Source organism: Cyprinus carpio, chromosome A16 (genome assembly GCF_018340385.1).
Source record: "Cyprinus carpio isolate SPL01 chromosome A16, ASM1834038v1, whole genome shotgun sequence".
Classification (NCBI taxonomy): Eukaryota; Metazoa; Chordata; class Actinopteri; order Cypriniformes; family Cyprinidae; genus Cyprinus; species Cyprinus carpio.
The window spans coordinates 4,434,127-4,456,148 of record NC_056587.1 but is presented as its reverse complement, the minus strand read 5'-3'; the positions used below and the strand labels follow the sequence as shown (position 1 = coordinate 4,456,148).

Sequence of the window (22,022 nt, the reverse complement as noted above, 5' to 3'; positions counted from 1 at the left end):
AGTGCTTCAATCCCTGCTGCAGAGAAACACCCCCATAACATGACATTACCACCTCCATGCTTTACTTTAGGAATGCTGTTATTTGGATGGGAACTTTAGCTGGAAATAATTGCATCCCTTAGTTAGCCAACCAGATTCAAGCATTCAACAGCCCTGTAGTGTAAAGTATATTTAATATTTGATTTTTTTTTAATGTTTCTATGACGTAAGGATAAGCGGTACATGCACATTTTTCAAAATGTGTCAGAATTATCATTTTTGTGTGATCTCTCCCTAAACATGACAGATATATTCATTATAAGTATGATAGCTGTTCTCTCTAAGGATGTGTCTTTCTCTGCTCTAGCCTTCCAGTGGAGAGACGAGAGAAGGCTGGGTGAAGATCGACACCATCGCAGCAGACAAGAGTTTCAGTCGTGTGGAGCCAAGTCTACCTCACCAGTACAAATCTGAGAACGCACGGCGCATCAATATCAAAACCCGCAGTTTTGCTCCTCTCACACACAAAGGGTACGATGATCTTTTGCCTTTTCCCTGTCTCCCCAAAACCCCTGATGAATGATGGTCACTGTGTGCGGATAAAATGAGGATCCCTCTGAATGCGGTCACTCAGGATCAGGCAATTCGGCTGAGTAAATATCAGCCACAGTGTTAATATTTACCTTGATATGGTCTGAATATGAAAACAAACAACAGTTATTAGTCTGTGTTTTGCTGGCGCCTGTCTCTTTTCATTACTCTCTTTTTGTCTTTCTTCTTTTTTCTCTCTTTTTTTCAGGTTTGTTTTAGCAGTAGTAGACAGTGGAGCTTGTGTGTCACTTATGGGTGTTTCCATATTTTATCGTCGCTGTCCAGCAACCAGTCGTTTCCTGGCCTTCTATCCAGCCACGCCCTCTGGGGCGGAGCCAACGTCTCTAGTGCCGGTGACTGGGACCTGTGTACCCCATAGCCAATCACAAGGTGGGACTGCACCGAGAATGCACTGTAACACAGAAGGCGAATGGCTGGTGCCTGTTGGAGGATGCACGTGTGATGCGGGATATGAGCCCAATCATAATGACTCGGCCTGTTTAGGTGAGTCAGTAAAACATGTATTCTAATGGTGGGAATTTTGATTCATCTCAGTGACTCACATCTTTGAAACCATTCACCAAAAAGATTTGTTCAGATTGATTCACTCATTCAGTCACTATTTCTGCTGGTTACATCATAGCATTAGTAGGTGGTGACAAATCTAATTTTTTTTTTTTTTTTTTTTTTTATGAGTGAGTCACTGAATCATTTCTGAATCTGAATTTTTTTAAAAAATACTGAAGGATACTGAATCAAAAACAAACAAAAAAAAATGTTCATGATCAAAGCAACGTCTTTATTAATATTTTCTTACAATACTAGTAAGAGACTCTAGGAAGAGTCTTTAAGCATTATAAGCTTTTACCCAACAAATGACTACAAAAATGATTTTCAAATTTAACCATAATAATTAATTTATTTGTTCTATCACATTATTGTTAAGGTGAATTGATAAAAGCTGAAAGGTAACAATAAATAGTGACTAGACAAAGCACCTACACTGTTTACACTGTTCATTATACATTCACCTAGTTTAGCTTAATGTTGAAAAAAAATGTACATGTTATTTGTCAGCAACTTACACAGAGTCAGTGTGCTCATTTGTAGTGATTTTATTTCAGTGCAGTTTGTTTAGCTTTAATATTATGTCAGTATTGGTGGAGCCCATTTTACATGATCTTGCCTGGGACCCTACAAACCCACAAGCTGGTCCTGAGCTCATCACATTTACTTTTGACAAATACTTCTAACCAGCAACCCCCTTTCACTCACCTTATCACATCATTGTGCGTGCATCACTGTTGTGTCAGTTATCTTTGAATTAGAACTCTGCGGGCTTCCTGTCATGGTAATTCTAAATGGAATTTGATGGACAGAAAATGACACACAGTGTATTCAGGCAAGCGAGAAGGCGCCCATAAACACAGATCTAATTAAAGACACAAAAGACATGTGCTGCATTGCATGCACTGTTTTGTGATTGCAAGTTACAAATCTGTCTCCACGAGTTAGCTAACGACTGTCCTCATTTGGAAAAATATTAGTTAAATAATATTTCTTAAGAGGGAAACTAAAAATGTTTTCTGTTACGGTTATGTTAGGGAAGTAATAATTCAAAACTAAACAATAATTGATCAAAAGTGACTTTTACATTGATATGTAAATGTTCTTGATAAATGCTTTTTCTAAATTATTTAAAACTTTTCTTTTATCAAGAAATTTTGAAACCAAAAAAAGTATTGCAGTGTCCGAAAATATTAACCAGCATAACTGTTTTCAACATTTTTATTAATAAGGAATGTTTCTTGAGGTCCAAATCAACATATTAGAATGAGCTGAAGGATCAATATGACACTGAAGACTGGAGTAATGACAGCTGAAAATTAAGCTTTACATTACATTTTAAAATATATTTAAACCGAAACGGTTATTTTAATTTGTAATAATGTTTTACAGTGTTACTCTAAAAAAATAGTGAATTTTTGAATTTTACAGTGTTACTCTAAAAAAACCCCAAAGTGAATTTTGTAGATTTATAATATAAAACTACAGCCTTATTGAGCATTAATGTCTAAGGGACTTGGTCTAAAACGTTACAACGTTTTGATTTGCTAAAATTAATTGTGGTGTTCATAACAATTATAAGCACACATGACAATAAAATTTGTAGCGATTTACTATAAAAACATGCACACAATCGTGTGCAATTATGCATCTCTGTGGGTATTTTGTTCACACCAATTTTCCATTAAATCATGCACACAATTTAGACTACTATTTTTTCCTGCATGCCATGTGCGGGGCTCCCCAATTATGCATCTCTGTGGGTATTTTGTTGACATGACTTTTTTTTTTTGTATTGTGTGTTGGCTGACAGAGGAGAAACTAAAAGAGAGAGAATTTGAGGAATGTTTTTTCATCAAGTCAATTTTTCTGTCTATCCGAGCAATGGTGGGAATGAGGTCAGAGAGGAGGAGAGATGAAACAGAAGTGGAGGAGAGCTGAAAGGGGTTAAACTCTGGGGGCGATGCGAGTAAATCAGACAAGAAGTTTTGGGATATCTTGAAGAAAGTAGAGTGGTGGGGAGACGGAGAGAGAGTGGGATAAGAGAGGGATGTGACACATTTAGGTCACGCTGATGTAATGGCCATTCAGCTGAACAAGTGACAGAAACCTCAGGGAAGAGGAGGGGGAAGGACATAGTAGTGGACACAAGTTAAAGACTGGAGCACTGAGATAGCAGAAATCATAAAGAACATGCTAGATGGACAGATGGAGTCATGTGTGGAACAAGTTTTGAGCGCAGCAGTGTTATGATGTGTTATGTGATGTATTTTCTTGAGTGCAGATATTTAATATATATACATGTAGATATATATATATATATATATATATATATATATATATATATATATATATATATATATATATATATATAGCTGTTCAAAAGTCTGGGATCAGTAAGATTTATACATACTGCTGTTTAAAAGTTTGGGATCAGTAAGATTTAATGTTTTTAAAGAAGTCTCTTCTGTTCCTCAAGGCTGCATTTATTTGACCAAAAATACACAAAAAACAGTTATATTGTAAAATTTTATTACCATTTAAAATAATGGTTTTCTATTTTAACATACTTCAAAATATAATTTATTTCTGTGATGTAATGCTGATTTTTTATCATCATTGCTCCAGTCTTCAGTATCACATGATCCTTCAGAAATCATTCTAATATGTTGATTTATTATCAGTGTTGGAATCGGTTGTGCTGCTTAATATCCCTGCATTAATAAGTAACTTTAATATTTTGAACCTGTGATACTTTTTTCAGGATTATTTGATGAATAAAGATAAAAAGTAAATCATTTATTTAAAATAGAAATCTGATCAAAAATAGAAAAATCCCTGCATTAAGAAGTAACGTGAATTTGTGCACTTTTTAAGTTTAAAAGACAAAAGACTTCAAAAGACATAGTTGATCATTCAAATATAAATGAATGTGTTCATCAGTAGTTAATAAAGTATTGAAATCCTAAGAAAACACTTAAAATTAAAATGATTATTGTAAATATAGGTGTGGGCTCTCAATTTTCTGTGTAATTATAGCCACCTGACCAGTGACTGGTCTTTGTGTGAAGGGCCATAAAACTGGAAAACTTTCTGAATGTATATAAGCAAAAAAATAATTCATAAAGTGAAATTAAAAAGAAAAAAAACAACCAATAAAAAAAAATCAATTGTATTCACATGTAATCATGTAATCAATAAAAATTTTACTATTGTCTGATTTCGAGTATTTTAAAATGTGATTTTAACTAATTACAAGTACTTAGTTTTTGGAATCTGATTACGTAATCCAGATTACATGTAATCAGTTACTACCCAGCTCTGTGAGTGTGTGTGTGTGTATATATATATATATGTGTGTGTGTGTGTGTGTGTGTGTGTGTGTGTGTGTGTGTATTATTCAATTCATTTATTTCTTCATTTCACAAAACTTTAAGCAGAAATTAAGTATAAACAACAGATTTTAATTAGAATTTTTATTCGAATTTCCTTTAAGCATAAACCTCACACCTTTTTATTAACTTATTTTATATTTTTTAATTTTACCTATGATGCATCTGGTCAAGAGTAGCTTTCTACAACTGTTTTTAACAATTGCCAAAATTAATAAATATCTTAATTTAAAAAATGAATTATTGCTTAAAAAAATTAAGATGTTTTTTCCCTAAATAAATAAAAAATTAAGTGTTAATTTTTAAAATAAGTGTTTTACAAGTGAATCTGGGCATCACGTTGTAATGTTCGTTATGAAAATGGATAATAAATTTGAGACCTGCTAAAAGTTTTATTTAATAGTGTTATTAAAATAGTGTTTTTTCAAGATTAAGTCAATGTTAGATGACGACAAATGTAATCTAAATGTAAAAAAAAAAAACTTAAATGAGCATTCAATGAGCATCTACTTATACAGATAAATTTAAAGAAAACTTATATTAATATTTTCTGTACATATGTGTAGATATTAGATAGCAGATTTGAGACTAGTATGAGCGAGTTGTTCGCTAAAGAGCAAGTCTCAAAGCCCCATAGACATGTTCTTTTGCTTTGACCTTAGTTGTCCTTCAAGAATTTAGTCGATAAAGCATGACTGAGCAGATGAAACAATTACACCTGCTCATCCACTCATGAAAACTTACTTTGCATAGTGGACAGCTCAACGTCCATCTCTTCATCCATTTGTGTTTAATATCAAATGTCATTTACAGAATCTTCCAGATTCTGGGTAGGCATATAAATAACCTTTTTTGTTAGATGTAATGGTGTTTTTGTAGGCGGAATGACTCATTCCCACTTTTGACATACTAATAAACTAAATCGCAGCCTTGAATGCATGATTTGATGTAATATTTATATCCTCCATGTTGCTAAGGCCATTCAAATAGCATAAAAACAACTCTTGATTCCTGTCATTCAGTCACTGGTGTATTCAGAGACATTTTGCAGTTATGCAGTTTTTTGTGATTCTCTGAAAAGGATGAAACCAAAATATAAACCAAAACAAAAATGTTGACAAATAACAATTATATTAAATACTGAGAGTTTCCCTGTGTTGCAAACATTATATTGGCACAATTACTATAAATAAATGCTTGTTGATAGTAGAGTAGTAGTAGATTGCCTATATTTGCTCATTTTCACAGGTTGCTCCAGTGCACATGTTGAATGTTTTATTTTAAATTTTTTGTGAGGATAAAGCCCTGCCAAAGGAGTGAGCAATATCTGTTTGACTATTTATTTTTTTCTGTGTAAGCATGATTTATTTTTTATTATACTCAAATCATGTGCCATAAACGACTGTCCGCTACAGATGGGGCATCCAGGAGCTGTCAGTCTCCAGTTAAGCTGTTCCTGATCTAATTAACAGAAAACGAGAGTATTGTGTAATGCCAGGAGCCAGCAGTGCATTACAAGCAAATAATATTACATTAAATGGGATAATTATGTAGATTAATTAGAGAGAAAATTACCTACTATGGTTTCTACTAAGTAGTATTATTAAAAAAAAAAAAAAAAAAAAAAGAAAGAGAGAGAGAGAGAGTACTGAATAAGTGCATACCTTTTTATGTCCCGTTTTTGAAGTTGTGTGTCAGTCAGTGTGTTTGTTGTTTGTGTGTTCATGTGTTTATGTGTGTTTGTGCATCTGTGTTTTAGTCAGAATGCTGCAAGCCAAATAAAGAGAATGAGAGCAACCAGAGGAAGAGAGACAGAGAGAGAAAAAGAGAGAGAGAGAAATTGGGTCAGCGATCTAAATACCAAGTACGATGTCAACGGCAAATTATACACTTCACTGAGGTCTCTCGCTCTCGCTGCCCATTTGCTTTTACATTTTCCCTTCATCTGCATCTTTTTCAATGTCTCTTTCACTTCTTCTCTGAATACAACACATCCCCTAATTTAATTTTTCATCAGTTTTGTATTTCTTTGAGGCTTGCTCTATTTAAACATGAACAGCCCCTCCCCCACCAATGCCTTTAGTTTAATTCTCTCTTGATTTATCAACCACACACACGTAAACCTGCTCAAACCAACATGCACTTTCAGTAAACTGATAATATAATATAATATATTATAATAGGAGGGAGAAAAACTTTAAAATTATTACTGTACACACACACAGACAGACAATATAATATAAATATAAAATATAATATTTTAAAATATTATTTATTGTTAAATTATGAAGTTATATTTGATTGTATAGTAAAATAAAAAAATTTATATAACAGAGTTTTTTTCTGGTAGGAACATATACTTATGATACTTTTGATGAGTTTGTTTTTATATGACATCTGACATCATATATATATTAGCAAGGATGCATTAAAATAAAAGTAGTAAAAAGTAATATATAATTACAGATCTAAATAATTTATAATTATATAACATTTATAATTCAAAACATTTACAATGTTAGAAAAGATTTCTATTTTAAATTATTATTATTATTGTTATTATTATTATTATTATTATTATTATTATTATTATTATTATTTTAGCTTTCTATTCATCCAAGAATCATGAAATAAAATATATCATGGTTTAAAATGTTACAGGGTTAGTTGAAAATTGGGCTGCGTTTTACTCAACCCCGAGGCATCCTAGGTGTATATGACTTTCTTCTTTTTTTAGATGAATCCAGTCGGAGTTATATTAAAAATTGTCTTTGATCTTTCAAGCTCTATCGTTGCAGTCAGCGGGTGTTGCAGTGCAACAGTCCAAAAGACGTGAAATAAAAATGCCCTTCCATAAAAAGAAAAAGTGTCTTACACGGCTCCGGGGGGTGAACAAAGGCCTCCTGTAGTGAATCGATGCATTTTTATGAGAAAAATATACATATTCAAAACATAATAATCACTTGAATCTAGCTTGCGCTCACTGTTGTAAACGGAAGCAGTTCCGGGGGAATTAAGTAAGAGTATATATGTGTGTGTGTGTGTGTGTGTGTGTGTGTGTGTGTGTGTGTGTGTGTGTGTGTGTGTGTGTGTGTGTGTGTGTGTGTGTGTGCGTGTACATGTATATATGTGTCAGATATATGAGATTATGTTCTCATTTAATAGAAAAATTGATAGAATTTGATAAATTTATAATAGAATCAGCATGAGTTATCTGGCAGCATCCAAGCCACACAATTTGCCATGTGATGGAGAAGGACAGGCTGTAAACAACATTATTAAATATGTCAAACATTTACTGCGTCCACAGTGATTTCAGTCTCTTGAAATATCTAAACCATTTATTCTCAACATTGGATATAGTGAATTTCCTCAAGAGGAGCATTTTGTCATTGTTCACAATATGACACATAAATCTAACACATAAAAATGATTGTATTTTTACTCTAACCCCAGACATGCATGTCGTTATATAAACAACTTGTGTCTTCTGATCAGCAGATCAGCAGCTGTATCAAATTGATGCCATCTCATTAATTGATAAGAAATCTGGGCCAGTTAATAAGTGTTAAATTACTTTTATGAGGAAACTAGATGCCTTTTGGCTAAATAGTGGCCGCTAGAGAAGGAAATGAGACTGATTGGCTGATAAGCGGGTGAACTGGGAGTGTGAATAGGAGAAAGAGAAATGTAGAAAGGTGTAGGAATTGTCTGAGGAGTGAGGAAGTTTTGTAGCTAAAACATCTCTTTTGTCACAGCTAGTGGAGAATACATTGGATAATATAATCCAACCACATGAAAGATAGATGGACAATGCTCCCTTTCTTTTCTCTCACTTTGCCCATCTTTAATTCGCTCCTTCTCACTTCTCACAGTAGTGTTTAGAAGCGAATATCAAATCTGACAGACAAGCGGGAACATAAAAATCCTTTTAGCTTTCTGAAAACTTAAATCTCTTTCTCTCCCTCTCTATCTGCCACTGAAGTGCTTTTAATATGTTATACGAGCCTGACCTGTCTATTCACTTGAGGGCTGAGGACTTGTGAGAACTTCAAGGCTGACAAGAATGAAACAGCAACTCTTAACGCTATCAACCGTAATTATGTTAAAGCGTTACAGTGTCACGGGGTTTCTGTGACAAAGCACTTCAACAAATCACAGCATTCCTATCACAAGTGTCATAATACAAGCTCTTCTGTGACTCAGTGGTTTGATAAGCCTGATTCACTTAGACATTTCAGTGTGGGTTATGCAAGCATATTGATTCCCCAGTGTACCTCATATTGCATTTGTTGTGATTTGCTTTGTAACCACACAGTTGAAAGGATGGAGGTCATTGCTGCTGAGCTTCAAGCTGGGTAACAGTTGATCTCTGATGAAAAGTTGACATGTTTCACAGCTGCCGAGCATATAATTATATCCAATTGCAAGAATCCATTAAGGCAGTGTTTCTTGCAAAGGACTCAAATTAACAGCCAATCAGAAATCTCAGGGTCATAGCAATTATATCATTGGGTGGTGAGTGGTTTTGACAGTTTGATATCTATGCCTTTTTCATGTGGCATGTTACAAAACTAGAAGTAATTTCTCACTGAATTATATTCTGTCAGAATAACAACAATCAAGCTGAGCGATTTCACTCTAACAATGTTTTTTGCTCTTTGTTTTCTTGGTAATTATACATCTGACTAAATAAATCAAGTGCCTGAGAGAACAGTAAGCTTTGCTAATTAAATTTGCACCCACTAATTGAGTGTGTTTAAAACTAATTGTTTTTCCAGTATTCTTCTGCAACAGTTTACGTTTCATTTGCCAGTCACTGAATCCAGTTGGATCATTATATTTCCCTTCTGTACTCGGCATCCAGTTCCTGGTGTAATTGACAGAATTCCAAAGCAGGAATCTGAGACTTTCCAAACAGCTTGAGTATATCTTGTGCCATAATTATAATTTTTTTCTTTTCTCTCCTTTCAATAGCGTGCTCGATGGGGTCCTATAAACCAGTAGCCGGCTCAGTTTCATGCACAGAGTGCCCAGCTAACAGCAGAACCAGTTCAGTAGGGTCTAAACTTTGTGAGTGTCGGAGTGGCTACTACCGCGCACACACTGATGCCAACACCACCGCCTGCACAAGTAAGAGAGCAACTAGCTATAAGAAGATAAGACAATGGATTAACAATCATTGTAAATATACTATTAGAAAAAAATTGTGCAAACTTGTCTTAGGCATACAACAGCTTGTCACCGGGGCAGTACCCTTAAATGGACAACTTTGCACCTTAAGTTACTCCCATAATTCACGCGAATTAATTCATAATTTATTTACTAATGAAACTGACACAAAATACAAATTACATCTTTAACAACTTTTGAAAAGATTTTCCTTTTCTTTATCATGGACACATTTTTCCATTGACCCAAATATTAACCAAATCCCTCCAAGGTTTAAATTTCTGTTCTCATTCTAGTTTATAGAGGCTAATCATTAGAAGGTTCGGGAGCTGGTGAGCACTAATAGTGTTTGTGAATAACCTCAGGTTTTCTTTCTCAGGCCCTCCATCAGCACCGGTGTCTCTGTCATGGGAGTATGAGAGTTCAGAGGGTGGGGTGTCGTTGCGCTGGAGACCTCCTGCAGACATGGGGGGACGAAGTGAAGTGTGGTATGGGGTGGTGTGTCGAATCTGCCCCTCTGCCACTAACACACCACCAAGCATGTGTTCCTGGTGTGGAGATACTGTCACTTTTTCACCTTCTCAAACTGGCTTAAAACAGACAAGGGTCACCCTCAAAAACCTGCTTACTAGGGTCACCTACCTCATACAGGTAACCACTTTGTTCATAGAGTCTCATAGTAGAATAACATTATAGAATAACAGGATTCAGTTGTTGGAAAAAAGTGTTTCACAGTGAATATTTTACATACATACTGAAGAAAAGAGAGCATTATATAAAGGAGACCGGGGCAAGTTCTCACAACTGTTATTTGATCATTTTATTTATTCATATTCACTTATAAATATAATATATATAGCCTACTATATAATATATACAAATATTTTTAACACATTAAACTGAAAAATAAAATAAAACAAATCGCACAATTAACATGTTAATTTTGACAGCCCTATATATATATATAGGCATCTATATGGCATCATTTGGCTAGCATTACAGTAAACTTGTTAACACGCTATCAAGAATGATAAGACGCAAAAGAGAACTTAATGAGTGTGAAATTATGACAATATAAATATATTATATTAATATGCAATTAATCATGATTAACTACAGAAAAGTTTGCAAATTTTTTCTTTTGATTTTTTACTTAATTGACAGGACAAATATATCTAGTTGTGACAACTTTCTAGGCTATTGATGGTTGTTTGTTAAAATAAGTCAATTAAAAAAACATAAATTTTTTTTCTGTTCTCAGTTATTGCAAACATGCTTAACAGCCAAATCTTTAAGGTACACTAATATTCAAAAGTTTGGGGTCAGTAAGATTTTTTTAATAATAAATTGCAATAATATTTTGTTATTGTAATACATTTTATCAGTAATATTTCATTACTGTAATAAATAATAAAATGTGATCCTCAGCAAACAATTAACAATTATTACAAATTACATTATTACAAAAGATTTCTATTTTACATTATGCTGTTGCGTTGAACTTTCTATTCATCAGAGAATCTTGAAATAAAATGTATCATGGTTTCCACAAAAAAACTGTTTCCACCATTAATAATAATAATAAGAAATGTTTCTTGTGCAGAAAATCAGCATATTAAATGATTTCTGAAGGATCATGTGACAGTGAGGACTGAAGCAATTGCTGCTGAAAATTGTCAGGTTTGCGTCACAGGAATAAGTTCCATTTTAAAATATATTAAAATAGAAAATATTTATTTGACATGTTTTTATTTTTCACAATATTACATTTTTTACTGTATTTTTGAACAAACAAATTCAGCCTTTTTGAGCATACAAAGCTTCTTTTTTTTCAGAAACATCTTACCAAACCCAAATTTTGAACAGTAGTGTAAGTTCCCATACAGACACTGACCTACCCTAAGAAATTTTTCTAGAGTAAAAAGTGTGATAACCAGCCCTCTGATGCTTATTATTATACCTTAATGCAGCTTATGTGCATGGAAGAGCATAGCTGCAATATGAGCTTTGGTTTTACAGGTTCAAGCAATAAATGAAGTGTCAACGCTCAGCCCTTTTCCACCTCAGTTCGCCAGCATCAACTTCACCACCAGCCAATCAGGTACAAGAAAAGCAAATGTATCCTGGGACTATCCACAGTATGTGTTTGCACCAAACTGTTTGCTCAGTGTATCTATGTCTTTCTGCGTCTGTCTCCTGCCATCGCTATGTCTAGACATCCTCCACGCCTGTCTTTCCGCTTCCTCTCCCCACGGTCTGTCCATCCATCTCTCTCTTCTGTTCATAATTTTTCTTCATCTGCTATCTGGACCCAGGTGGCTTTGGGTCACGATATGCTGTCATTTCATATAATGGTCAAGAAAGCAACAAGAGAGATGGAGAGAGATGGAGAATGGAGGGTGGATAATCAATGTGGCAGCCCACAGAAACTTTGGAAACAAAAGGCGCAATTCAGATTTCCTTCTCTCTTGCTGTCTCTCTCTCTCTCTTCTATCTTTAGTAGTAAATCAATCTCAGATGGATTCTGGAGATATATATATATGACTAGTTTACATAACTTAACCATTATTTAATCTTTGAGTGCTGCTGATTGAACAGGATGGAGTCACCTATCCGTGTGCTTCCACATGACTGATTAACAGACAGAGACATCAGTTGAGATGAAGGGGGTCAGGGGGCTCACAAGAGGAGAATGATTAACTCATGACCTCATTAACACAGATGAGGTTTCAGCAATGTCTAACTAACCTTCAAACATGCACCAAAGCATAATTGCAAATGGCTTATTTAGGCCTACATGAGAATCCACACGTGTATTGTCACTCTTAACATCTACAAAAATAAAAGCATTTGTTATGGCTTTAAATATCTAAAAGTAGCTGCTTGATATGAAGTGATGAGCCCCCGTGTGGTCACACTTATAATTACATGTTTGTGTCTCAGTGCCTTCTGAGGTGCCCATGCTGCACCAGTTGAACAGAGTTCACGACTCCATCACGCTGTCCTGGCCTCAGCCTGACCGGCCCAATGGTGACATCCTGGAATACCAGCTCCGATACTACGACAAGGTCATTACTGTTAAAAATACTAAACCAACAAAACACCCTTATTAAATATGATCATCTAGATCAACAGTTTAATCACAACAGTAACCAAACTCTATACTTCAACTAAGTCTAAAAACACTACCTGAAAGGAATAAAACAACCAAATATCAAAAAAACCATTCATCCAAATGACAACCCAGTTTTAAAGGAATCAATCATCCAAATAACTGAATAGCTGCATGAAAAAATGTAAGAAATAATCTAAAAACCTAATCTAAAAATATTAAACATATTTTTTGTAATTGCAATGAAGCTGAATTAAAAGAACTAAATTATTCTATATATATATATATATATATATATATATATATATATAATATATATAAGAACTAAATAAAAAAAAATTGCAATGAAGCTGAATTAAAAGAACTAAATTATTAGATGAAAGACATGCACTTAAAACACTTAAACTAAAATTATATTTAAAAGTAACTGAAACAAGTTTAAGTTAAAGTACTACAATAGTACTATATAAAACAATACTACAACATCATAACCAATATGATGGTGAGTAAATGATTTTCATTTTTAGATGAGCTATTCATTTATAACTGCACAAAAAAGTGTGAACAGTAATTTCCTTTTTGTGTTATACGGGTTTGAAATGACTAATGATGTTATTGTTAACTAAGGATATTAATTAAACTATTAAAATAGTATTAAATATATATTTTTTATTAAAATAAAGCTGAAATAAAATATAAATATTAGATGAAGAACTTCGGCAACTAACGAAAACAAGTTTAAGTACTTATATTACTATAACTAAAATTAAATAGAATAGAAAAATAGCTAAATAGAAATATTAAATAATAATAATAGAAATAAAATGACAAAACCACATAACAAAATTACTAAAATGTAAACTAAAATTAATGTGAAAACAAGTACTATAATAGTGTATAAATAATAACAATATGACATGAGAGTAAATAATGTAATTTTCTAAATAAAATTATATTAATAAATAGTAATAAAAATGACAAAAGTACATAAAAAATTACTAAAACATGATCAAGAATTAAAATTTAAAAAAAATGCTAATAGTATATATATAATACTGAAATAGCACTGGTAACGACATGAGTAAATGATGACATCATTTTCCTTTTTAGGTGAACTGTCCCTTTACATCAATATAAAACGTTGTGTAATCATTGTGGAAATAGATATTGTCTTGTCGTCACAGAGATGGTGCTTTGTCTCTCTGGCAGGAGTCTGATGAGGACAGTGCTATGAGCGTGTTCAGTGAAACCAACACAGTGACAGTTGGAGGTCTGATTCCAGGCTCCATCTACGCCTTCCAGATCCGTGCCCGAAATGAGAGAGGCTACGGACCCTACAGCCACACTATTTACTTCAGCACTCTAGCAATGGGTAGGGATTTATATTGTTGCAAATAATGTATAACTTACAGTTGTTCTTTTGAACTTTCTATTCATCAAAGAATCCTAAAAAAAAATGCAGTTTCCACAAAAATATTAAGCAGCACAAATATTTTCAACATTGATAATAATAAGAGATGTTTTTTTGAGCACCAAATCAGCATATTAGAATGATTTCTGAAGGATCAAGTGACACTAAAGACTGGAGTAATGATACTTAAAATTTTTGATGTGCCATCACATGAATAAATTACATTTTAAGATGCATTAAAATAGAAAACCTTTATTTATAATTGCAAAAAAAAATATTTCACATATTACTGTATTATGTTATTTTTGATTTAAATAAGTGCAACTTTGGTGAGCAAAAGACACTTTCAAAAAACATGCCGATCTCAAATTTTGAACAGTTGTGTGTGTGAATATAATATTTTTATTTTCAGTTATTATTTTTGTTTCAATTAATTTGGTATTGCCATTCTTTCACTCTGTAGAGGAACAGTCAAAGCAGATTCAAAATCGCCTGCCTCTTATGATTGGATCTGTAATGGGCGGAGCAGCATTTCTATTGGTTGTGATCGCGATCATCATTGTGTTTGTGTTTCGAAGGTATGTACATCAAAACATACTTATCTTAGCTATTATGTATTATATGTTGATAACAAAAAGAGACCTGTTTATTGCATATAAAAGAATAAAAGAGCATCACTGTTATTGTGTCTTTGTTATTTGGCCTTTTTTCCACTAGTAAAAGGAGAGAAAGCCCCTATAGTGACAGACTTCAGAGATACATCAGCAACAGAGGTGAACTGCAGTGCATATTTGTGTACATTTCTCCAACAGTCACTACATGCACAGTATATTTTCATCTTCTAAAGCGGGCTGTATTCAGACTACTTTGTAATTATTGCTATTACGTAATAACTGATTCAGTAAAGTACTATGTCTACACCACAATTAAGAGGGGTTTGTGAGAATTTTGCTATTTTGACAAAGGATGATAAATGTGCTGTGTCAGTAGTTTTTCTGTTTGTAGTCCTGACTGTGGTGTACATATTTGTGGTTTTACTTTATTGAGCTGCCTGGCAGCATGTCTGTGACAGAACCAGTCATTAAGTGGTCTGTGTGGATGTTGTTATTCATTCAGGTGGGGTGAAATATTACGTGGACCCCTCCACTTATGAAGACCCCAGTGAGGCAGTCAAAGAATTTGCGCGAGAAATCGACCCTGCTCACATAAAGATCGAAGAGGTCATTGGTGCTGGTTAGTACATGTGTTGAACGTTTGTCACATTTTCAGAGGCAGGATAACATTAGCTTGACACAAAGTATAATTCAGATAAAACAAGCATTAGGGATTTTTTTTAAACCTTAGTTTGGAGAAAGAAAAAAAAAACCTCTAATGATTGGATTTCTCTTTCTAGCTCAGTTTGGGGAGGTGTCCCGTGGCAGGTACAGGCCATTAGGTCGTAGAGAGGTGCTGGTTGCGGTTAAGACTTTGCGTTGGGGTGTGACAGACCGTGAGAAGAACGTGTTTCTCAGTGAGGCCGGAGTACTTGGCCAGTTTGACCACCCCAATGTACTGAAACTTGAAGGTGTGATCACTCGCACCCCTCCTGAACGGATTATCACAGAGTTTATGGAGAATGGCCCCCTGGATGCCTTTCTCAGGGTAAGTACAATATAAGTTCTATTAAATTGTCTATTTATATAAATGAAATAAATTATTGTACATTATTGTATTATTATGTATTATCTTAAAAAGAACAAGGTGAAAGTTAAGTTGAATTATCACAGAGTTTATGGAGAATGGCTTTGGATTTGTTTGTTTTTTAAGGAAAACGAGGATCAGTTCAGCGTCTTGCAGCTGGTAGGCATGGTGAGAGGCGTTGGAGCCGGAATGCGTTATCTTTCAGAGAGGAATTTTGTCCATCGTGACCTTGCTGCCCGGAACGTTCTGGTGAATTCAAACCTGGTTTGTAAGGTGTCTGACTTCGGCCTGTCCCGTTTAATGAGGGGTCTGGATCACAACATGCCCACCTACACTGCTTCACTGGTGCGTTATAGGAAGATTTCTGTAAATGTAAAAACACTGTTTGTGTTTAAATGGATGTATGTAAATTCATTTCATTTTTTCAGTTCTTTTCATTCTTGCTCTGATGAGATTTTTTTAAGCCTAGACATCTTTGTTAATTTGTGTTGTCACTGCGTTTGATTGAATTATTCCCTTTGTCTTTCAGGGCAGTAAGATCCCTGTGCGGTGGACAGCTCCTGAAGCTTTCCAGCATCGGAAATTCAGTTCAGCGAGTGACGTCTGGAGTTTTGGGATACTCATGTGGGAGGTCATGTCATATGGAGAACGTCCATACTGGGACATGAGTAACCAAGAGGTGAGCATTATTAATTTTACAGCCACACGTGCTTTACATCCCATACAGTCACAACGCAATTAAATGAACCAAATGTACACTAGAGGGAGCTATTGGAATGTTTTATGCACAGTTGCATAAACAAACCACAATATACAGGTGCTGGTCATATAATTAGAATATCATCAAAAAGTTTATTTATTTCACTAATTCCATTCAAAAAGTGAAACTTGTATATTATATTCATTCATTACACACAGACTGATATATTTCAAAATGTTTATTTCTTTTAATTTTGATGATTATAACTGACAACTAAGGAAAAACCCAAATACAGTATCTCAGAAAATTAGAATATTGTGAAAAGGTTCAATATTGAAGACACCTGGTGCCACACTCTAATCAGCTTATTAACTCAAAACACATGCAAAGGCCTTTAAATGGTCTCTCAGTCTAGTTCTGTAGGCTACACAATCATGGGGAAGACTTCTGACTTGACAGTTGTCCAAAAGACAACCATTGACACCTTGCACAAGGAGGGCAAGACACAAAAGGTCATTGCAAAAGAGGCTGGCTGTTCACAGAGCTCTGTGTCCAAGCACATTAATAGAGAGGCGAAGGGAAGGAAAAAATGTGGTAGAAAAAAAGTGTACAAGCAATAGGGATAACCGCACACTGGAGAGGATTGTGAAACAAAACCCATTCAAAAATGTGGGGGAGATTCACAAAGAGTGGACTGCAGCTGGAGTCAGTGCTTCAAGAACCACTACACACAGACGTAAGCAAGACTTGGGTTTCAGCTGTCGTATTCCTTGTGTCAAGCCACTCTTGAACAACAGACAGCGTCAGAAGCGTCTCGCTTCAAAAAGAACTGGACTGCTGCTGAGTGGTCCAAAGTTATGTTCTCTGATGAAAGTAAATTTTGCATTTCCTTTGGAAATCAGGGTCTCAGAGTCTGGAGGAAGAGAGGAGAGCCACACAATCCACGTTGCTTGAGGTCCAGTGTAAAGTTTCCACAGTCAGTGATGGTTAGGTGTGCCATGTCATCTGCTGGTGTTGGTCCACTGTGTTTTCTGAGGTCCAAGGTCAACTCAGCCGTATACCAGGAAGTTTTAGAGCACGTCATGCTTCCTGCTGCTGACTAACTTTATGGACATGCAGATTTTATTTTCCAACAGGACTTGGCACCTGCACACAGTGCCAAGGTTACCAGTACCTGGTTTAAGGACCATGGTATCCCTGTTCTTAATTGGCCAGCAAACCTCACCTGACCTTAACGCCATAGAAAATCTATGGGGTATTGTGAAGAGGAAGATGCGATATGCCAGACCCAAGAATGCAGAAGAGATGAAGGCCACTATCAGAGCAACCTGGGCTCTCATAACACCTGAAAAACTTACTGCTTGGGATTTAAAGATTGCAGCAACACTTGTGAGAGTGTGACATTTAGCAGATTTTAGACTATTTTCTTTAGAGAAGTTTCTCTCTAAAAGTTTTGAGTTTCTAGCCACCAGTGCGTGTATGTGTTCACATGTTGACTAAATAGTACAACATAAAACGGCTAATTTATCAGCTGCTTATTTGATTCTGGAAGTATCTTTCCCATTCTTTTTCTTCCTAGGGATTTCAAAGAATAGTTCAATAAAGAGCTCTAAGACATGAACCAAGCCAACCAGCACTAAGACTTTGATTTGCAGCAAAAAGAGTATTTTGAACAAACAAAAATCATGTGAAGCGAATGATGCAATCCAGTTAAAAAAAAACAATGGTTTAAAATAAAACGTTTGCATTGTGCAAACATCTTACTAAATGTTTTTTTTCCATCTTATTCCTCTTTTCTAACTCAGTGTTTTCTGTTTTTTTTCCGTTACTTTCTGTTTTTCGGTTCCTTTTTCCTCCAAATCTCTTTTCCATTCCCTTCTTTGGTATTTCTCTGACTCATACATTTAAACACTTCACTAAGATACAAACATACACACTTTACACACCATGAAACCGTATTTAAATATAGGAGTGAATCCCCTAAATTATCATTCCGCGTGTGTACAAAACATGAAGCGATACCGAAATTGTGATGATTGACAGCATGGTAACCATAGAAACATTCTGGCATCTTGCATGATTGATATCGTTTTTTTTTTTACCAAAGTTATACTATAGCAACCAAAGACATGTTATGTTTTGCAACTGCAACTAAACCACCATCGAGAGAGGCATTGTGTTTTGTAGATGCTTGAAAGATTGTAGAAGGGTGTAGAATGTGTTTGTTACTGCAGTGCAGTGTGTACTTGGCAGTGTATGTGTCATGTCTCTTCCCTAATTATCTTCTTTCTCTTTTTTTCTAGGTGATGAAGGCAGTGGTTGATCAGTACCGTTTACCTGCTCCAAACGGTTGTCCTCCAGCTCTTCACTCTCTAATGCTGCAGTGCTGGCAGGCCGACAGACAGGACAGGCCAGGCTTTGATTCTCTTCTGTCGTCCCTTGACCGACTCATACGCCACCCTGCCTCCCTAAAGGCCGAACACAGCCGGTTAGTTACTTAAAACTACATTTACCAGATTATATTAACAGCTAATATTGTGTTTGATATTTTAAAATATTCTCCTCTCTCTTAGTCCAAGCCAGCCACTCTTAAGCCCCACCCCTACTGACCTCTCAACAGTGACAACAGTCGGTGATTGGCTGACAGCTCTAAAGATGGACCGGTATAAGGATGCGTTTGAGAGAGCACAGTACCACAGTCTGGAGAGAGTGAGCATGCTCACAATGGAGTAAGTTAAAACTTAGTGAAAACTTGTCACAGTAGTTTGTCCAACATATACATACATCACAGAATAATTTCTTTCTTTCTCTCTTTTTCAAAAATAAATTAAAATTCTAACCACAGAGTCATTTCTGCCACATCTCAAATGATGTATTGTGTTGTTTAATAGCATTCTCTAATGGACAACTGTGATATTTTTGGAATAAAATAGTCAACTCCTTTTTCCTGCTATGGCTAATTTCACAGCTAGCATTTTATACATTGTAAATACACCGAAATGAAATAATATTTTCAGACTTCTTGAATAATTTGACATTTTCTTTCTTTCTTCCTTTTTTATTTTTCACACATCACATCTCATATTTCATTCCTGACACTGCTGTCTCTTTAGTAAACAAGTACATAAACTTTTTTTAAAAGCTCAAGAAGCCACTTATGGTCACCAAGGCTGCATTTGTTTGAAAAGAAATACAGTAAAAACATTAATATCGTGTAATAATATTAAAATCTTGTGGTAACTGTGATAATTTTTGTTTTTAGGATTCTTGGATGAATAGAAAGTTCTAAAGAACAGCATTTATCTGTATTTATATGTGTGTGTGTGTGTGTGTGTGTGTGTGTGTGTATATATATATATATATATATATATATATATATATATATATATATATATATATATATATATATATATATATATAAAAATAAAATTTATTCCTGTGATGCAAATCTGTCTTCAGTGTCACATGATCCTACGTAAATCATTCTAATATGCTGATTTGGTGTTTAAGAAACATTTATTATTATCAATGTTGAAAACAGTTGTGCTGCCTAATATGTTTGTGAAAACTGTAATACAATTTTTAGGGTTTTTAAATAAATATAAAGTTCAAAGGAACAGCGTTTATTTCAAGTAGATCTTCAAGAATGATTCCAACCTTTAATCAGTAGTAGATCTATGTAGAGAATTATTGGTTTGTTTTTATTTCATTCTTTGTTTAGATTTGTTTTAAAATGTAAGGAGTTGTATTTTTATAATGAAAAATATTATTTTATTTGTATTTTAAGACTAAAGGTCTGGGTTACCTGTTGGTTATTTATATATAAGGCTTACCAATACATTCTATTGATAAAAAATCCATTTCAGTTGAAGAAACGTTCATTTACAAACAATTTCTGTGTGAGTGCTGTGAATGTAATGCATCGCTTTTCTCTCAGGGATGTTCAGGCTCTAGGAGTGAATCTGCTCGGTCATCAGCGGAAGATCGTAAATGCAGCTAAACAGCTTAGGACACACCTCACTCAGGGACATGTGGAGGTCTGATGCTTCAACACAATGACACAGCAGTGCATGCTGGGAGAACTAGTCCACAGCCTGTCGCAGCCCACAAGAACAATGGAATAGAGATGAGGATGGCAAAAAGAGCCTTGAGTGAAAATTAAGAGTTTTATTATGAATTATTTGCCCATCAGTCCCACCCTTCCTTGCTGAACTGTTGTCTTCCATATTCTTCTTTCGCTTACTCCCTCCTTCAGTGTTGCACTACCTCTCACTTTCTTATCAGTTCATTAATTACTGGCATTCAGTATGAACTTGAGCCTTAAGAACACTTCACAATCAGTTGCAAGGACAATCAGAGACTCTAAATGAACAGTAACCGACTGTTATGTCTTTGTTGGCACGTGTGGTCAAGGGCACTAGATGTTTTAGTTTTAAATACACAACCAAACAATAGTCATATTAAACGATAAACTGAACCCCCATAAAAACCACCACAAGGACACTGCTAAAAGTCATGTTTCTAATCAGTATTTTGCCAATCATTACATTAAAAATATCTAAACTATAAAGAAACCAAACCAAGCTTAAAGAATATCAAAATATTGTAATAATAAATAAAAAACATTCTAACAAAATACATGCTACCGTTCAAAGGTTTGGGGTCAGAGAGATTTAAATATTTTTGAAAGAGGTCTCAAGGCTGCTCTGATTTGATTATAAATACAGTAATATTGTGAAATATAATTACAATTTAAAATAAAAGCTGAATTTGCAGCATCATTACTCCAGTGTCACATGACCCTTCAGAAATCATTTTAATATGCTGATTTGGTAATCAAGAAACATTTCTTATTATTATCAATGTTGAAAACAGTTATGATGCCTAATATTTTTGTTAAAACTGTGATAATTTTTTCAGGATATTTGGATGAGTAAAAAGTTCAAAAGAACAACATTTATTTGATACATATGATACATTTTTTGTAACAATTTAAAATTATTTGCTTTTGAATATTAAAAAAGTATTCCTTTCAAAAAAATTCTAACTGGCCCCTAACCTTTGAACAGTATATATATCGGCAATGGTGCAAGTAGAATAAAAGGAATATTTTCCCAAGAGATATTGAAAAAGAATAATAATAATAATAAATACATCACAACATGCCATTTTCTTTTTGCGTAAATTTATTGTTTTATGGATATTATTATTTACTGGAAAACGACACAAATAATTAACATAAAAATGTTTTTGCACTATGCTTTATGTACAGATTTATAAAGTATTGTATAATCATACAATACTTACAGCAGAGACTCAAATGGTGAAGTTTTATGTGTTTTGCGAGTTTCAATCATACACTGCAGCCACGGTAGTTCACTGCTTACCTGTGACTGAGACCTGTGATGTGCCATCATC

The 22,022-nt window shown here is 34.5% G+C and overlaps 1 protein-coding gene across 1 annotated transcript in view; it reads left to right on the top strand.

The window, feature by feature from the left end:
• The window catches only part of LOC109054501 (ephrin type-B receptor 5-like), a 44,332-nt gene extending 23,167 nt beyond the window's left edge, over positions 1–21,165 (top strand). Inside the window, exons 4-19 of the mRNA XM_042772114.1 lie at positions 347–510; positions 779–1,074; positions 9,507–9,662; positions 10,081–10,352; positions 11,721–11,802; positions 12,645–12,769; positions 14,023–14,185; positions 14,688–14,802; positions 14,942–14,997; positions 15,341–15,457; positions 15,618–15,865; positions 16,031–16,249; positions 16,434–16,583; positions 18,908–19,092; positions 19,178–19,333; positions 20,542–21,165. Of these exons, the coding sequence (XP_042628048.1) occupies positions 347–510; positions 779–1,074; positions 9,507–9,662; positions 10,081–10,352; positions 11,721–11,802; positions 12,645–12,769; positions 14,023–14,185; positions 14,688–14,802; positions 14,942–14,997; positions 15,341–15,457; positions 15,618–15,865; positions 16,031–16,249; positions 16,434–16,583; positions 18,908–19,092; positions 19,178–19,333; positions 20,542–20,647 (2,610 nt within the window). The 3' untranslated portion in view covers positions 20,648–21,165. The remainder of the gene's footprint in view (positions 1–346; positions 511–778; positions 1,075–9,506; positions 9,663–10,080; positions 10,353–11,720; positions 11,803–12,644; positions 12,770–14,022; positions 14,186–14,687; positions 14,803–14,941; positions 14,998–15,340; positions 15,458–15,617; positions 15,866–16,030; positions 16,250–16,433; positions 16,584–18,907; positions 19,093–19,177; positions 19,334–20,541) is intronic.
• Positions 21,166–22,022: the final 857 nt, after the last annotated feature.